This window comes from Morus notabilis, unplaced genomic scaffold (assembly GCF_000414095.1).
Source record: "Morus notabilis unplaced genomic scaffold, ASM41409v2 Scaffold747, whole genome shotgun sequence".
Taxonomy (NCBI): Eukaryota; Viridiplantae; Streptophyta; class Magnoliopsida; order Rosales; family Moraceae; genus Morus; species Morus notabilis.
Genome location: NW_010360787.1, coordinates 215,928 through 233,547, shown reverse-complemented (window position 1 = coordinate 233,547; position 17,620 = coordinate 215,928). Strand labels below are relative to the sequence as shown.

The 17,620-nt window shown below is 40.2% G+C and overlaps 1 protein-coding gene across 2 annotated transcripts in view; it reads right to left on the bottom strand.

Annotated features, from left to right (window-relative positions):
- The window catches only part of LOC21392166, a 73,263-nt gene that overhangs the window by 41,334 nt on the left and 14,309 nt on the right, over window positions 1-17,620 (bottom strand). Inside the window, exons 1-2 of one of the 2 annotated variants that reach the window (XM_024165123.1) lie at window positions 13,416-13,471; window positions 5,620-5,698 (exon numbers count right to left, since the gene is read on the bottom strand). In XM_024165123.1, the coding sequence (XP_024020891.1) occupies window positions 5,620-5,698; window positions 13,416-13,447 (111 nt within the window). In that variant the 5' untranslated portion in view covers window positions 13,448-13,471. Of the gene's footprint in view, window positions 1-5,619; window positions 5,699-13,415; window positions 13,472-17,620 lie in introns of those variants that run through there. The other variant, XM_024165122.1, reaches the window with a different exon arrangement.

Below are 17,620 nucleotides of genomic sequence, written 5' to 3'. Positions count from 1 at the left end.
GACAAAAGATGAGGCTAAGGAAATGTTCTTGAAATATAAGACAGAAGTGGAAAATCAATTGGATAGAAAAATAAAAGGGTTAGGTTTGATAGAGGAGGGGAATATGGTACTGCTCACCTTAAGGAATTCTGTGAAAAGAATGGGATTATACATGAACACAGTGCCCCCAATACTCCCGAACAGAATGGTATAGCTGAGAGGAAAAATAGAACTCTGAAAGATATGATGAATGCTATGCTTATAAGCTCAGGTTTAGCTGATAACATGTGGGGGGAAGCTGTTCTTTCTGCTTGTTATATTCTTAACAGGGTTCCTCATAAAAAATTGGATAAAACCCCCTATGAGTTATGGAAAGGATTTGCTCCTAATCTAAAATTTTTAAAAATGTGGGGGTGCCTCGCAAAGGTTTGTTTGCCTCCTCCTAAAAGGACTACCATAGGGCCTAAAACGTATGATGCAGTGTTTATTGGCTATCCACAAAATTCTGCTGCTTATAGATTTATGTCCTTAAAAGATAGTTCTATTTCGGAATCCCGTGATGCTGAATTTTTTGAACATGTGTTTCCTTTAAAGAAATCTATAGCTAGCAATGATTCTGTTTCTTCTAATGCTACTTGTGTAACTCTATCTTTGCCTAGTTCTTCTTCCATTGAGAATGAGCATGTTGATGAACCTAGGAAAAGTAATAGACGGAGAATTGAAAAGGATTTTGGACTAGTTTTATTACTACCTTCTTGATTGAAAACTCTGATAAAAATAAACGAACATGTGGTTTCTGCTCTCTTGATTGATGAAGACCCTAAAACTTATAAAGAGGCAATAACTTCCATAGATGCTACCTTTTGGAAAGAAGCCATAAAAAGTGAGCTAGATTCCATTTTGACAAACCATACTTGGGACTTAGTAGACTTACCTAAGGGGTGTAAACCTATTAAATGTAAGTGGATCTTTAGGAAGAAATTGAGGCCTGATGGTACCATTGATAAATTCAAGGCTAGGCTAGTGGTAGTAGGTTATGCCCAAAGGAAGGACATTGACTATTTCGACACTTATTCTCCCGTTACTAAAATTGCAACAATTAGGACTCTAGTTGCCTTGGCTTCCATTTTTAACTTAGCTGTGCGTCAAATGGATGTGAAAACAGCCTTTTTAAATGGTAACTTAGAGGAAGAGATATACATGGAACAACCCGAGGGTTTTGTATTTCCAGGTGAAGAGAATAAAGTGTGTAAGCTTAAAAAATCCCTATATGGTCTTAAACAAGCTCCAAAACAATAGTATGAGAAATTTGATCACATCGTAGTAACCAATGGTTATGTGGTGAACACTTCAGATTCTTGTCTTTATTCGAAAATGTTTGGATCTGATTGTGTTATTATATGTCTTTATGTAGATGACATGTTAATCTTTGGTACTAATGTTAATGTGGTCAACGAAACCAAGAGGTTTTTGTCCTCTCAGTTTGATATGAAAGATTTAGGAGAAGTCGATGTGATTTTAGGGGTTAAACTAACAAAAATGGAACATGGTTTCTCAATGTGTCAATCTCATTATGTAGAGAAAACGTTGAAAAGATTCAACTGTTTTGATGTGTTGCCTGTAGGAACTCCCTATGATCCAAGCATACACCTTAAAAAGAATAAAGGTGATAGTGTGTCTCAATCTGAATATGCAAAAATCATAGGTAGTGTGATGTTCCTCATGAACTATACTCGTCCTGACATAGCCTATGCAGTTAGTAGATTGAGTCGTTACACTCACAATCCTAGTAATGAACATTAGAATGCACTTTATCATTTGCTTAAATATTTGAAAGGAACCATGGATTGGGGTTTGCACTTTAGCAAGTTTCCCGCCGTTTTAGAGGGATTTTGTGATGCTAACTGAGTGACAGATAACGATGAAGTGAGTTCTACTAGTGGTTATGTTTTCACCTTAGGTGGAGGAGCTATTTCTTGGAAATCTGCTAAACAGACATGTATTGCTCGCTCCACTATGGAGTCTGAATTTATCGCCCTTGAGTTAGCAGGTCAAGAGGCAAAATGGTTGAGGAACCTGCTGGCGGATGTACCTTTGTGGGGCAGATCAAATGTTCTAGTCTCTCTACATTGTGATTCTCAGGCAACTATCGGAATTTCCAAGAACAGTGTCTATAATGGTAAGAGAAGGCATAATGGTAAGGGACATGAGAGAATCGAGAGAATTAGTAGTGGAAGAGACGCCTCTCGATTCTAAAGTCAAACAATTACACCTGCCGCCTAAAAAAAGGGATATATCTCCCTCTAATTATTTCGAGATATTGGGGGAAGCTGATAGTCTAGAAGGAAGTCAGTTAACAAAAATTGATCAAGCCCAATCCAACTTTGGTAACCTGGCTGAGAAATGGTAACCTGGAATTAGGGCTCTTTATTGGGTCCTAGTAAAGTAAGATCAGAACCGGTCAAGGTTCCAGAATTCAACAAAGGCAGTCGGTGGAGGCCCAAAAATAGGGCTGATTTTGTTAGGGCTAAAATCAAAAAGTGGGAGGATGGGTTTCAGAAGAAAAGTTTAAAAAAGCCTGTTCTACAATATTCCAGCGACGGTGAACTGGAGAATCGGAGAATTAAGCCATACCCACTTTTGTATTGAAATTGAGAACGAAGAAAGGCAAAGAAATTCTTATCGGCGATAAGGTGGATAGGGAGTCAAAGCCCTTTCCATACGGGCAAGTGGATATTGAAGGAGAGACCGATATCCCACTCTTTGGAGGGAGTGAATCAGAGTAAGAAAATTGTACACGGTCAGTTTCTTCATTTTGTTCAACGAAGTTGAATAAGGGTGAGGGTTCTGATGATGGGGAAGGATTTGTGGGACTCGAGGATTTAAGATTCCTCTCTGCACCAGAAAACCGTAATGAAATGGTTGATGAGGACCTAGAAGAACATAACCTCATCGAGTTTCGGTCAAGAACAGGCAATGAGCCCTAACGTGATGATTGTATCTCCGCTGGCATCTCTGGCTCCACATGACATGGAGGAGATTATGGCGGTTCACTGCGAAGCTGGGTGGTCGGCAGGGAGGTCGAGAAGGGATCACCCATGTCAAGAGGATGAGAACAAACTGCTCGCAAAATTAAATCAGGGATGTACAATGATGATTGGGGGTAAAAGTGGAATGGAGTAAAATTAGGTATGCACTTCAAAACATGAGACCAATTGACGGGTTCGAAGATGGGAACTAATGAAAGTGTCGAGGGTACTACAAAGACAGCTAGAAGAAAGGGCCAACCAAGAGAGAGAGTTGAAGAATCTGGAATTTAACGTTCAATACGATAAGAATGTTAAAAGGAAGGAAGTTGACAGGAAGTTTGTGGCAAGTATCTGACAATCCAGATTTAAGGAGTGGATTTTGTTGCCGGCTCTAGGTCATTCAGGAGGGGTTCTAGTAGTGTGGGATGTTAGAAGAATTAATGTAGTTGAAAGCTTTTCGGAAGAATTCTTAGTAACAATAAGGTGAAAAATGGAGTGTTGAGTCGGCAGAGGTTGTTCGAATAGAGAAGAGGAGAATTTTTAAAAAGGTTGAGGAGATTAATAAGAAGGAAGGTAGTTCCAAGTGGTCTTCGGAGATGCAAGAGGAAGGGAGGGTGTTAAAACAAAGACTCTTCAGCTTACCAGAGGAGGAAAGTTTGTCGAATTTATCATCTATTTTGGAGATCTTTTGCTTAATTTCAGGTTTGAAAGTTAATTTGGATAAGAGCATTATTTTGGAGATAAATCTGGAGGAAAATAGGCTATCTAGGCTGGCTAGTGTTGTTGGTTGTTCAGTTGGGTCGTGGCCGGTTAAATACTTGGGATTGCCCTTAGGCGAATATCCTTTGCAATCAACATTCTGGGATCCGGTGATTACTAGGGTGGCAAAGAGGTTGGATGGATGGAAGAAAGCATTCTAATTAAGAGGGGGAATACTAACTCTTATTCAGTCTATTTTAGCTTCGCTGCCTATTTATTAACATGTCGGTGTTCAGAATCCCTGTTGGTGTGACCGCAATAATTGAGAAGCTTACGAGGGATTTCTTTTGGGAGGGCTTCTTGGAGGATAGATCAACACATTTGGTTGCCTGGGAGCAGGTTTGCAAACCAAAAGAACTAGGAGGTTTGGGGATCGGTAACATAAGGAAAAGGAATGAGGCTATGCAAGCCAAATGGCTTTGGAGATTTCTACAAGAAAGGGATGCTTTACGGAGTAAAGTTATTGTTGGGAAATATGGCATAGCTCCAAACAATTGGGATTCGGGTTCAGCAACTCGGGTGACATTCAGATGCCCCTGGAAATCAGTTCAGTCAGTGGCTGATAATTTTTTCCATAGAGTGAAATGGAAGGTAGGGTCAGGCGAGACCATTCAATTTTGGGAGGATGCGTGGAGTGTTGAAGGACCTTTGTGCTTAAGATTTCCTGCTTTATACAAGATTTCTTCAGCCCAAAATCAGCCAATCGCCAATCTCGTGTTGGAACATGATATTTGAGATGGGAGTATCGGCTTGTGGGATTTCGGTTTTTCAAGGAATTTAACAGATAGCGAAGTGAGGGAATTTTCGAATTTATCTGCTATAGTGGAGAGGGTTAGGCTGCACGGTACAATTCAATACAGAAGGGATTGGGTGCCCGATCACAATGGGTTGTTTTCAGTTAAGTCTTTTTTCTCCTCACTAATAGGTGACAATTCAACTCAGGGGTTCATATTTCATGATAATATTTGGAAAACTCGTGCTCCTAAGAAGGTTCAAGTCTTCTGCTGGCTCATTGCTCTCAACAAACTGAGTACGCATGATTTATTATAGCGTCGGAATCCTTTTATTTCATTATCCCCAGGCTGGTGTTGCTTATGTAAGGAAGATAGGGAGACAGCTGATCACATTTTCCTTCATTGCCCATTTCCCAGAATATTTGGGCTGCTCTATAGAGAGAGTTTGGGTGTTATTAGGTCACGCCTAGAAGCTGCAGAGATTTATTAGTTTTCCCTTCTCCATCAAGTTTGAGCCAAAAGAGGATTGATGTTATGGAGGGCTACAATTTTAGCGGTTTTTTGGGGTATATGGTTGGAAAGAATTAACCGGATTTTTGAAGGAAGGAAGAAGAGTTTGTTCTATGGGATAAAATAAAGTATTGGGTTTTGCTGTGGGTTTATCGGGATAAAGACTTTGGGAGGCCTTTGTTTTCGGACCTTGTTAGGAGTTGGACTCCAAAATAAAGTATTGGGTTTTGCTGTGAGTTTATCAGGATAAAGATTTTGGGAGGCCTTTGTTTTCGTACCTTGTTAGAGATTTGGACTCCTTTTCTACAGTCCTGTCCTAGTTTTCTAGTTTTTGGTTTGTTTTTGTTTTGATTGTTCTGTTTGATGGATCTTGGTTTGGTGGTGGAGGTTCTCTCTTCCTCCCCACTCCAAGTCTCCCTTTCTCTCATCATTAGTGAATATTTTCGTTTCTTTTCAAAAAAAAAAAAAATATATATATATATATATATCAATCAGTAAGAGCACACGAAAGGGATCCTTTTTTTTCTTATGTTGTACAGAAATAACAAGACCCTTAATGAGCATCTGGCAGCACCAAATTTGAGAGGCATATTAATATAGACTCTTACCAATTTTTGAGCATAAGTATTCAGGTCATGTTGTTTGGTAATACCCTTCAACAAGTGGGGAACCTCATTCTTGAAAACCCTGCATTCATAGGGATGAATATTTAAGAAAGCATTCAATTTAGTACTAATAGTGATGACATGCACATAGAAGTCAAGAACAAACTTTTTCTTTTTTTTTTTTAATAAGATCAAAAACAGCGTTAATAATGAAAAGATTACATTACAAATGAAGAAGCAAAGATGGGCGAGTGATCCACCTACAACTGATTAAAGCAATAACGAAATAAAGTAAATATCACAAATCAAGCATAATGTACATTTTATCTCAGTACATCGTCCCAGCTTAACAAAATTAGGCATAATGGATAATGCTTAAAAGCTACATCTGCTGAAGCCCAAACGCTAGATACTTTACTTTCTCGAATAAATCCTCGAATGACATCTCTTTATCTTCAAAAATCCTCTGATTTCTCTCCTACCAAATGACCCAGAGGATAGCCAAACACATCGCACGACAAATTGTCTGGGCCTTCTTGTTCTTTCCAAAGCCGAACTAGTCTTCCACTAGAACCGCACTACTATTTGCTGGAAAGACCCAACTAAAATCTGTCGCGCCCAATAGCTTCGACCAGAGTCTCCAATCCCAGTCACAATGCAAAAACAAATGATCCATAGAATCTAAATTTGATCTGCACATTACACACCAATTTGGAGACAAAACAACCAGAGGTCGTTTCCTCTGCACTAAATCACGTGTTCAATCTTCTATAAAAAAAATAGTTGCCTGACCTTAATTCTAATAGGAGCACACGACTTCCAAATGAATTTATAGGGTTCAAAAAGAGGTATATTAAACCATTGGAATCACACCTCCACACTCTTTTATCACAGTAAGAATGTCTAGGAGAAAAAGTCCCCAAGGCTGCCATGAGATTTTCAAATTGAACACTCTCTATCATTAAGATTTCTACGAAAACCAAAATTCCAATTAATGATTGAGTCATCATCTCTAACTACTACATCTCCAATCTTCACCTCCCTCTCTGAGATTAGGCTATAAAGCCTACGAAAGATGATTGCAAAAGGCAAATCACCACACCACTTATCTTCCCAAAATCTAATTTTACTACCATCCCCCACTTCCCAACTCACCCTTTGAAGAAAAGAATTTAGACCTTGAGAGATAAATTTCCATGGATTCCTATGAAATCCTCTTCTTACCAAGTTAGAGTCCCATCCGTTGGAATGAAGCCCATATTTGCTTCTAATTACTGAGGCCCACAATGAGTCTTGTTCTAAAGGGAACCTCCATATCCATTTTCCCAACAAGGCTTGACTCTTCTTCAGTAAGTTTCCTATTGCCAAACCCCCTTCTTCTTTAGGCCGAGACACTATTTCCCAGGCCACAAAATTATCAACTCTCCCATTCTCTACTCCATCCCACAAAAATCTTCTCATTTTATCTTCAATGTCTCGGGCCACCACCACCGGTAACTTGAACAAAGATAGGAAATAGATGGGGATGCTTGCCAAAACTGATTGGATGAGAGTTAATCTCCCTCCTCTAGATAAGAAACCTTTTTTCCATGAATTCAATCTCTTGGATACCTTCTCCACAACCGGGTTCCAGAATTCCTGAGATAAAGGATTTCCACCCAAAGGGAGACCTAAATATATCATAGGACATGATCCCGCTTCACATCCCAATTCAAAAGCCAAGACCCGAATACTCTCCTCCTCCACATTAATCCCATTTACGATGCTTTTTCCCATGTTATCCGAAGGCTTGAACAATGAAAAAAATTTCATAATCGCAGTCATGTTTCGAACATTTTCTCTCGATGGTTCAAGAAGGAAAAAGGTGTCATCCGCGAATTGAAGGTGTGAGATGTGAATTTGTTCACTGCCAATCCCGAATCCTCTTATCACCTCCAAACGACCAGCCTTGTGCATCAATCTACTCAGCCCATCAACCACCAAAGTGAAGAGGAACAGGGAAATAGGATCTCCTTGTCTTAGCCCCCTCAAAGCTCCAAAACGACCCTCTGGTTTTCCGTTTATTAAAATTGAAAAATTGGCAGACTCTGGCCTTGATCCAGAAGGAGATTGGCTGGGACGGGGAGCCCGGGCCCTCGAAAATTCCCGCACCTCTCCTCCGTTTTTCGGTCTACTAAAGTTCCCGATGTGGAGCGAACGGACTAAGCCATTCCTTTGTCTTTGCTTTGCACTTCAGTCCCGGATCGACTATAAGTCTTCTTTGCTATAGCTTGACTACGTGATCGGAGGCAGCCCCCAATCCATTTTATCCATCCTCTACCAAAACCTTTTTTCCCCATCACAAACTTGTGAAAGTTCCACTTAACGTGATCATATGCCGTTTCAAAGTTAACTTTTACTACAAGCCCCTCCTTTCCCTCCACTCTATATTCCTCCACTATCTCATTGGCAATTAATACACCATCCAAAATCTGTCTACCCTGGATAAAAGCACTTTGGCTTGTAGAAATTGTGTCTTCCAAAACTGACCTTAGCCGGTTTGCCAAAACCTTTGCAATTATCTTATAGAGACTAGAAACCAAGCTAATTGGTCTGAAGTCCTTGGCCCTTCTTGAGTCATCCTTTTTTGGAATGAGACACGGGAAAGTGTGGTTGATATCTTTATTACCCACCCTATTCATATGAAATTCGTCCATTAGTCTTTTCAAATCACCCTTAAAAAAGTACAAACATTTTTTTATAAAACCCCATCGAGAAACCATCCGGACCCGGTGATTTATCCTTGTCACACAAGAACACCGCCACCTTGATTTCTTCCTCCTCAAAAGATCTCTCTAGCCAAATTGCCTTCTCTCTTGAAATCCGCTTCCAATTAATCCCCTCAAAAGACCATTGCAAGTCCGACTCCTCTTTATACAATTTCTCATAAAAAGCAGTAATTTCCCTCACCACTTCTTCACTGTTGTTCGCAACCTCCCCATCCTCCCTTTCAATCTTCGCTATTACACTCTTATTCCTCCTATTGCTAACCAAGTTATGAAAAAGCTTAGTATTTGCATCGCCCTCTTTCACCCATTGAGTTTTCATCTTTTGTCTCCAAGAGATTGCTTCCTTGAACACCACTTCTTCACGTTCATTCCACATCGATCTCCTTTCTAATCTTTCTCTTTCGTCAAGACCTCATGTTTCTTCCTTTCTATCCAAATGATCTATTTTTGCCATCAAGTCACTCATTAATATCCTTATATCGCCAAAGACATTTTTATTCCATTCTTCCAAAGCAACCTTTTTATCAATTTATTTCCAAACTGAAAACCCTTCCAACCCTCTACCTCCTCTCCAGCCCAAATCCTCCTACAGAACTCTAAAAATTTTGGATGAACAAGCCACAAATTTTCAAACCGAAAAGGCCTTGGTCCCTATTTCACCGAATTTGTATCCAATATCAAGGGGCAATGCTCCTATGAGAATCTACAGCCCACTATTTGTTTGACGCTAGGAAAATCTGCATACCAATTTGGGGATAAAATGAATATGTCCAACCTACTTTTTACCTCAGACTCCCTAAAATTGCTCCACGCTTTGAAGTCTCCTTGAATGAAAGCATCGAAATTCATCATACTCCTTGTACTTGTTGAAGGCGGATGACGCTCATGCGAGAATCTAATAACATTGAAATCACCCCTAGCACCCATTTTGAACCACAAATAACTCGCAATCCTGCCAATTCTTCCCAAAATTCATCTCTCTCCCCATAAGAAACCTGGCCATTTACTCCAATTAGCCACCAAAAATCCTCACCCCTTTGAATTTTTATTGAAACCGAAAAAGACCCAACCAGCGAATCCACAACCTTCACCGACCATACATCCCACATCAATAAAATTCCACCTGATCTTCCTACCAAGGGTAAACACACCCAACTTCTGAATCTCATCTTCCATAGACTTCCCACTACTCTCTCTTCCATTAATTCTCTGTCTCTTGTAAAATCACAATATCTGGGTTCATTCTTTTCAAATTGTCCTTAATAACCCCTTTCTTCCTACCCGACCCAATTCCTCTTACATTCCACGATACCACTATCATTTCACTTTCACTCCCCCATAACCTTCCTTTTCCTTTTTCCCAAATCCGTAATTCAACCCCCATTCCAGCCCTTTTACTTCAACGTGTCCTCTTCTAATTCCCTTTTCTTGGAAACTTTCAAAGTTTTCCTCCCTCTTCCTTGACTACTGTCACTCAAACCCCCTGAATTTAGAACTCAAGAACAAACTAAAAGCTTTAACTTAATGGATTTCATGTTTCAAGGTAGTCACAACAATTACACTCAACTCAAGAAGGACCTTTCATTTGAGATGAGTTAGTTATTAAATTTTATTATGGACATCTTTAGTGTAAACAAGTATGAGGAAGGAAACACGCCAGAATACTGCTTTTAATATTGGAACTTAATTGATTACATTAGGTATGTTCAGCTTTTTATATACACTAGTAATACCAAGAATATAAAATCTAACCAACTGTAACTAATTCCTATAGATACGTCTACTCCTATAATCTAGGGATCTTTCTATCTAAGTCCTGATTTTTCTACACTCCCCCTCAAGCTGGACTGTACAGATTGTACATGTTCAGCTTGTCTACAAACTTCTCAAACAAATATGTTGAAAGACCCTTCGTAAGGATGTCAGCCGTCTGTTCTGAAGAAGGGACATGTGTCACGCAGATGGTGCCATCTTCTATTTTCTCCTTTATAAAATGTCGGTCAATATCCACATGTTTTGTCCGGTCGTGATGCACTGGATTATGTGAGATATTGATCGCTGCCTTGTTGTCACAGTAAATCTTCAACGGAGACTCCAAAGGTTCACCAATTTCTTTTAACAAATTCTTCAGCCACAAAGCCTCACAAATACCATGAGCTAATGATCTCAACTCAGCTTCAGCGCTACTTCTACCCACAACTGGCTTTTTTTACTCCTCCAAGTTACTAGGTTCCCCCAAACAAAAGTGCAGTAACCAGAGGTTGATCTCCTGTCCTCTATTGCCCCGGCCCAATCAGCATCGGTGTATGCTTCAACATTTCTTTGTCCAAATTTTCTGAAGAAAAGTCCTCTCCCTAGAGTGCCCTTGAGATACCGAAGTATTCTAAGGACTGCGTCGAAGTGCTCACTATTTGGAGCATGCATGAAGGCGATATCCGGCTGAGTATGAGACAGGTAGATAAGTCGACCAACAAGACACTGGTATCTTCCTTTCTCAACCGGCTCGCTGTTACCATTATTATCCAGTTTTTTATTGAAGTCGACTGGTGTTTCCACAAGTTTGCAGCCCATCATTCCTGTGTCTCGCAAAAGATCTAACACATATTTCCGTTGTGACACTGAGATCCCTATTTTATTCCTTGCAACTTCCATGCCGAGAAAGTACCTAAGACTTCCTAGATCTTTCATTTCAAATTCTGCTGCCAATTCCTTCTTCAGTCTTTCCATTTCCATTGTATCACTCCCTGTCAAGACTATATCGTCCACATAAACTATGAGAATGGTTATTCCCTCATTATTCCGTTTATAGAATAAAGTGTGATCTACCTAGGCTTGCTGATATCCTTGTTGAAGTGTTGCCTTTGCGAATCTCCCAAACCACGCTCTTGGTGACTGCTTAAGTCCATATAAGGACTTCTTAAGCCTGCACACTTTACCATTGCTGCCTTCTCGATCAAAACTAGGAGGAAGCTCCATATAAACTTCTTCTTCTAAGTCTCCATTTAGAAAGGCGTTCTTAACATCTAATTGCTGCAAAGGCCATTCAAGATTTACCGCAAGAGAAAGGAGAACTCGAATAGTGTTCATCTTAGCTACTGGAGCGAATGTCTCCTGATAATCCACCCCATATGTTTGTGTATAACCTTTAGCGACCAGCCTTGCCTTGAACCTTTCCACCGAGCCATCAGCCTTGTATTTAATGGTAAACACCCATCTACAGCCAACAGGCTCCTTACCCTTCGGTTTTTGTACCACTTCCCACGTACCATTACTCTCCAATGCTTCCATCTCATTCATTATAGCCTTTTTCCATACTGGTTTGTTCATCGCCTCCTGCACTGTTTGTGGAATTTCTTGATCTTCCAAGTTTGACACAAGGGCTTGAACAGAGTTAGACAAATGATTATAGGCTACAAATCTTGATATTGGATGATTGGTGCAAGACTGAATACCCCTTCTAACCGCTACAGGCAGATGGAGATCAGAAAACTTATCTTTCATACCTGATTTCGGGTCGGATTCTAGGCAGTGTGGAGCCTGCAGGTCGCAATTACCCTTCGAACCTTTTTTCCGTGCATATTTTAGATCAAATAATTGTTCTTCGCGGGAAGCTTGGCTCTATTCTAGGTTGTCTGCGGAAACCTGATTTTGTGGAGTATCTATCCGATAGTTTGGATCAGAGGTTTGTGAAAGATTTTAAATCAAATTTGGATGTTTTTCTAAGGTCGAGATTTGCAGAGATGGATTTTGGATTTGAGGGTAATTCTCTCAGGATATCTCTGGAGAAATTGAGTTTGAATCAGGCACAAATTTTTGAGATCCAGCTGGCTGATTTTGTGGTTTGGCTGGCGGATTTTGTGGTCCAGTTGGCTGATTTTGTGGTCCAGCTGGCGGATTTTGTGGACCAGCTGGCGGATTTTCTGAGCTTTGAAAATTTTGTGTAGCTGGAGACGGATTTTGTGAGGGGTTTAAAGTCTCTGAGGTTGGCAAAGAGGATATCTCGAGAGGCTTGTTTGAATGGGGTGAAAAATGCCAAAAATATTCCCATAAATCCAGATTTTTTGAATTGTCCTCAGAAAAGTTTTCTTCACAGTTGTGCTCCCCCTAAAGAGAATTTTTCTGGAAAAAGAATTGGTCTTCAAAGAACGTGACATCTTTGGACACAAAATATATTCTCCTCTCTATCGAGTAACACTTGTATCCTCTCTGAGTGGTGGAATATCCAACAAGGACGCATTTGTGAGATCGAGGATCAAATTTGCTCCTATGGGGATCTAGATTATGAACAAACGCTAGGCATCCAAAGACACGAAATTCCAGAGGAGTAGAGGGTCGTGTGTCAGGATAAAATTGTTGGAAACAGTCAATAGGAGTTTGATGTTTCAACACATGTGAGGGAATATGGTTAATCAAATAACAAGCAGTGAGAACTACATCACCCCAAAAGGTTTTTTGTATGTTGGATGTGAACATAAGAGAACGAGAAACATTTAACAAATGTCTGTTCTTTCTTTCTGAGACACCGTTTTGTTGTGGACTATCAACACACGAACTTTGATGAACAATACCATTTTTTAAGAGAAAATCTCCCAGGACAGTATTAAAAAATTCTCTACCATTATCGGTGCGTAACATACGAATATTTTCATTAAACTGAGTGTGAATCATGGAGTGGAAGTTTTGAAACACAGTCGCAACTTCGGACTTTTCTCTTAAAAGATAGACCCAACAAACACGAGTATGATCATCAGTAAAAGTAACGAACCATTTTTTTCATGTGAGTGTCACAATGCGGGATGGTCCCCAAATATCACTATGAATTAGGGCAAATGGTTTAGATGCGTGATAAGGTTGAGGTGGAAAAGGAACACGAGTATGTTTAGCCAACTGACAAATTTCACATTGAAATGAATCATCGTTTTTAAACAAGGATGGAAACAAAAATTTCATATAACTGAAGCTTGGATGTCCTAGTCTATTATGAAGCAAAATAATGTGCTGAAGCCGAGAGTTTGAGGAGGTGCTAACAACCGTTTGAACCAAACCATGCACAGAAAAATCATCCTCAAAGTAATAAAGACCAGCAAGTTCCCTAGCACTGCCAATCTTCTTCCCCGAAATCCGGTCCTGAAAAACACAAGAAAAAGGAGAAAATTTCACGATACAATCCATATCACGGGTAAGCTTGCTAATGGACAACAAATTGCAAGACAAGTTGGGAACATGTAATACGGATTTCAAAACAATATTTGATCCAAGTTGGATGGATCCACTTCCAGCAACAGCGGAAAAAGAACCATCGGCGATCTTAACGCGATGATTTCCAGGACTTGGAGAATAAGACATGAACAATTTTTCACAACCTGTCATATGATCGGTTGCCCCGGAATCAATAATCCAAGGTTCTGCTTTTGTAGTCAGGCCACTGAAGGAATTTATAGAGGTACCTTGCTGGGCTGTCAAAGAGGCGGACTGTGTTGCAGAAAACATTTTTCGAAGTTGATCTAACTGCTCCTTTGAGAAGGTTGTGCCAAGTTGATTATCTGCCACTACGTCGGATGAAACCTGCATCCCTTTTCCATCACGTCCTTTAGCACGATTTGGAGTCTAGTCAGCAGGCTTACTGTGAAGTTTCCAACATGTCTCTCGAGTGTGGTATGGTTTTTTGCAATGATCGCACCATTTCTTCAAGCCTCGTGCATCTGTACGAGAGTCCAAACCACGAGTCACCAAACCAGACGAGTCGGAGGAAGGTGTAGTTTGAATAGTCTTCGAAAAATTGCCAAGCATCACTCTCCTACAATGTTCTTCACGTCGGATTTCTGCAAAGATTTCGCCAATATTCGGCAATGGCTTCAATGCAATCAAACGACTGCGGACATCATTCTCCCCCTGTCGGCATCCACCATCTCCTTGTACATCACGGCATCGTCCGTGCTTTTCCACGGTCGAGTGATAAATAGATCCAACTCCTGCCAGAGTTTTGTCAACTCAGTATAATACTGAGTAACATCATTCTCCCCCTGTCGGAGGTTGCGCGCGCGAGTTCTCAATTCAAACATTTGAGACGAGTTCTGCAGATCTGAGTAAGCAAGAGAGACGGCATCCCAAATACTTTTCGCCGTCGGGAATAAAATATAGGTATCAGCAATGTGATCCTCCATAGAATGAATAAGCCACGCCATGACCATCGAGTTCTGTGATTCCCAAGCAGCGTACTTTGGATCATCAGGGGTCGGCTGTGAAATAGTTCCATCAAGATACCCTTGTCTTCCCTTACCACGGACAACCATCATCACAGAACGGGACCATTTGAGAAAGTTCTTCCCGTTCAATTTTTGGGTTGTGATTTGTAGGGAAGTGTGGGACTGAATATCAGATATTGCAGTGGGAACAATTTTAGGGATTGGTTGGATGGAGCCCGAAGAGACTTCCGAACCATCACCCCTGCTTGTTCCATTATCGGCCATTGTTTTCCTCAACTCACACTTAATTTAGTTTGGCTCTGATACCATGTAAACAAGTATGAGGAAGGAAACACGCCAGAACACTGCTTTTAATATTGGAACTTAATTGATTACATTAGGTATGTTCAGCTTTTTATATACACTAGTAATACCAAGAATATAAAATCTAAACAACTGTAACTAATTCCTATAGATACGTCTACTCCTATAATCTAGGGATCTTTCTATCGAAGTCCTGATTTTTCTACATTTAGCAAAGGTGTCAAAAGGTGCACAAGTGGCTCAAGGAAATATATATTGGAGAACACCATTTGAACGTGTTCATCCCATAAATAAATCATTTACTTGTATGTTAACTTTTCTGGCCCAAGACAAGAAAAACTGCAGTAATTTTAAACTTACATCCAATTAATAAATAGCAGGATGATTTTGAAAATGTTCACCACTCATTCCAAAAGCCAAGTTATTTGAACTTGGCCTATTTTGGAATGTAGGGGATGCATAAATTTGGTCATGCTAATTTAATGAGAAGCCCAAGAAACCATAGATTACCATCACAAGTTTCAAAACATACCATCCATCTCAAAAGCTTAATTGAGAGGCTATGACCTAACAGAAGTTATAAATGAAGATTGTCTCATGGAATGTGAGGGGAATAGGTTCGGCCAAGAAAAGAGGTGTGATAAAGGAGACTTTGACTAGACTGAAGCCGGACTTAGTAGTTTTGCAGTAGACCAAAAAGGAAGTTTTGGATGAAAGGATTATTGGGAGTTTGTGGAGAGAAGATATCGTAGTTGGACAGCTCTTCCTTCGATAGGCAGGTCGGGAGGCATTGTAGTAATTTGGGACAATAGGGCAATACAAGTTAGTGAAAGTTTGATTGGACAATTCTTGGTGCCAACCAAAATAGAGAAAGGGAATTCTTCTTGGTGGTTAACCGAGGTGCAACTATTATAAAGAAAGAGCCTTGTTTTGGGTGAATTGGTGGGGCTGAATTGCATGTGTGAACCGAATTGGTGTGTGGGAGGGGATTTCGACATTACAAGATTTAGTCATGAGAAGTTTCCGAATGGAAGGTTAACAAGAAATATGAAGGCGTTTGATGAACTCATAAGGGAGGCGGATTTGAGGAATTAAGTGTTATCCAACTCCAAGTTTACATGGTCAAATTTTAGAGAAGACGTGGCTAAAAGCAGGATTGATAGATTTCTAGTCACGAGTGGATGGGAAAACATGTTCAACGAGGTTAGACAAGAGATGGGTGTGAGAGCTTGTTTGGATCACTTTCCTTTGATATTGGACACCGAACCGATTAAATGGGGCCCAACCCCTTTTTGACTTGAAAACATGTGGTTGGGTCATCCGAGCTTCAGGAAGGAATGCAAATCTTGGTGGGAAAATTTGAATCCAGCTGGTTGGGAAGGTTTCAAAATTATAGAGAAATTGAAGGGCTTGAAGGAAAAAAATTAAGATTTGGAATAGGGAGTCATTTGGAGATACAAATTTAGCAAAAAAGTGAGATTCTGGGGAGATTGAAATGCTGGACAGCAATGAGGAGGATAATTCTTTGAAGGCATGTGAAAGGGAGGAAAGAAGAGTCTTAAGAAACAGGCTGGAAGACATAATTTTCAAGGAGATGGTGGCATGGAAACAAAAAATGAAGTTTAGGAGGATTAAGGAGTGGGACGCAAACACTAAACTAATTTACAAGCTATTAAACAACAGGCGGAATAAGAGTGAAATTTTAAGGCTGGACAGGGATGATGATTCGGTTTTGGAGGATAAAGAGGAGATTGAATGAGAGATTATCTCGTTCTATAAGAAGTTATTCAAAGAAGAGGAGGTTGGTTCGTTGTCTTTTGAGGGCATAAATTGGAGGGTGATTTTGGAAGACAAGGCTCGGTGGCTTGAGAGACCTTTTGAAGAGGAGGAAGTTAAATTGGCAGTCTTCAGTAGTGACAGGGATAAATTGCCAGGACCAGATCGGCTTTCTGTAGGATTCTTCCAGGAGTGTTGGAGCGTGGTGAAAGGAGATTTGCTTAGAGTCTTTAAGGAATTTTTTAGGAATTGTATGATTAATTCTGCTATCAATCATACTTATCTCTGTCTTATTCCGAATAAGACTGACTCAAGGAGATTGAAGGACTATAGGCCAATAAATCTAGTGATGAGTATATGTATATGTAAGATAATACTGAAAGTTTTGGTAAACAGATTGAGAGAGGTGCAGAGTGAAACAATTTCGACGTCACAAGATGCGTTTGTGAAGGATAGGCAAATTTTAGTCATGGTGCTAGTCACAAATGAGGCAGTCGAGGAGTATCGGTCAAAGAAGAAAAGGGGATTGGTGTTCAAGTGGATTTCCAAAAGGCCTATGATCATGTGGGATGGAGGTTTCTAGACGAGGTGCTGGAGAAGAAAGGCAGGATGCTTATTATTGGCCAATTATTCGATAATGATCAATGGCAGACCTAGAGGGAAATTTGGCGCTTCAAGGGGTTTTTAAAACAAGGAGATCTACCATCTCCTTTTCTTTTTACCTTAGCTGCAGATGTGCTTGGAAGACTAATGGACAAAGCGATCGAGTCAGGGTGGTGGAGGGATTTTTAATTGGTAGAGAGGTGGTTTCGGTGTCACACCTTTAGTTCGCCGATGATACATTGTTTGTATTGGGAGCAAGTTGATAAGAACTGAATATAGATTTCAACTAGGAAGAATTGAAAGAACGAAAATGATCTTTATTGACTAACAGAAATTAATTACACCCCC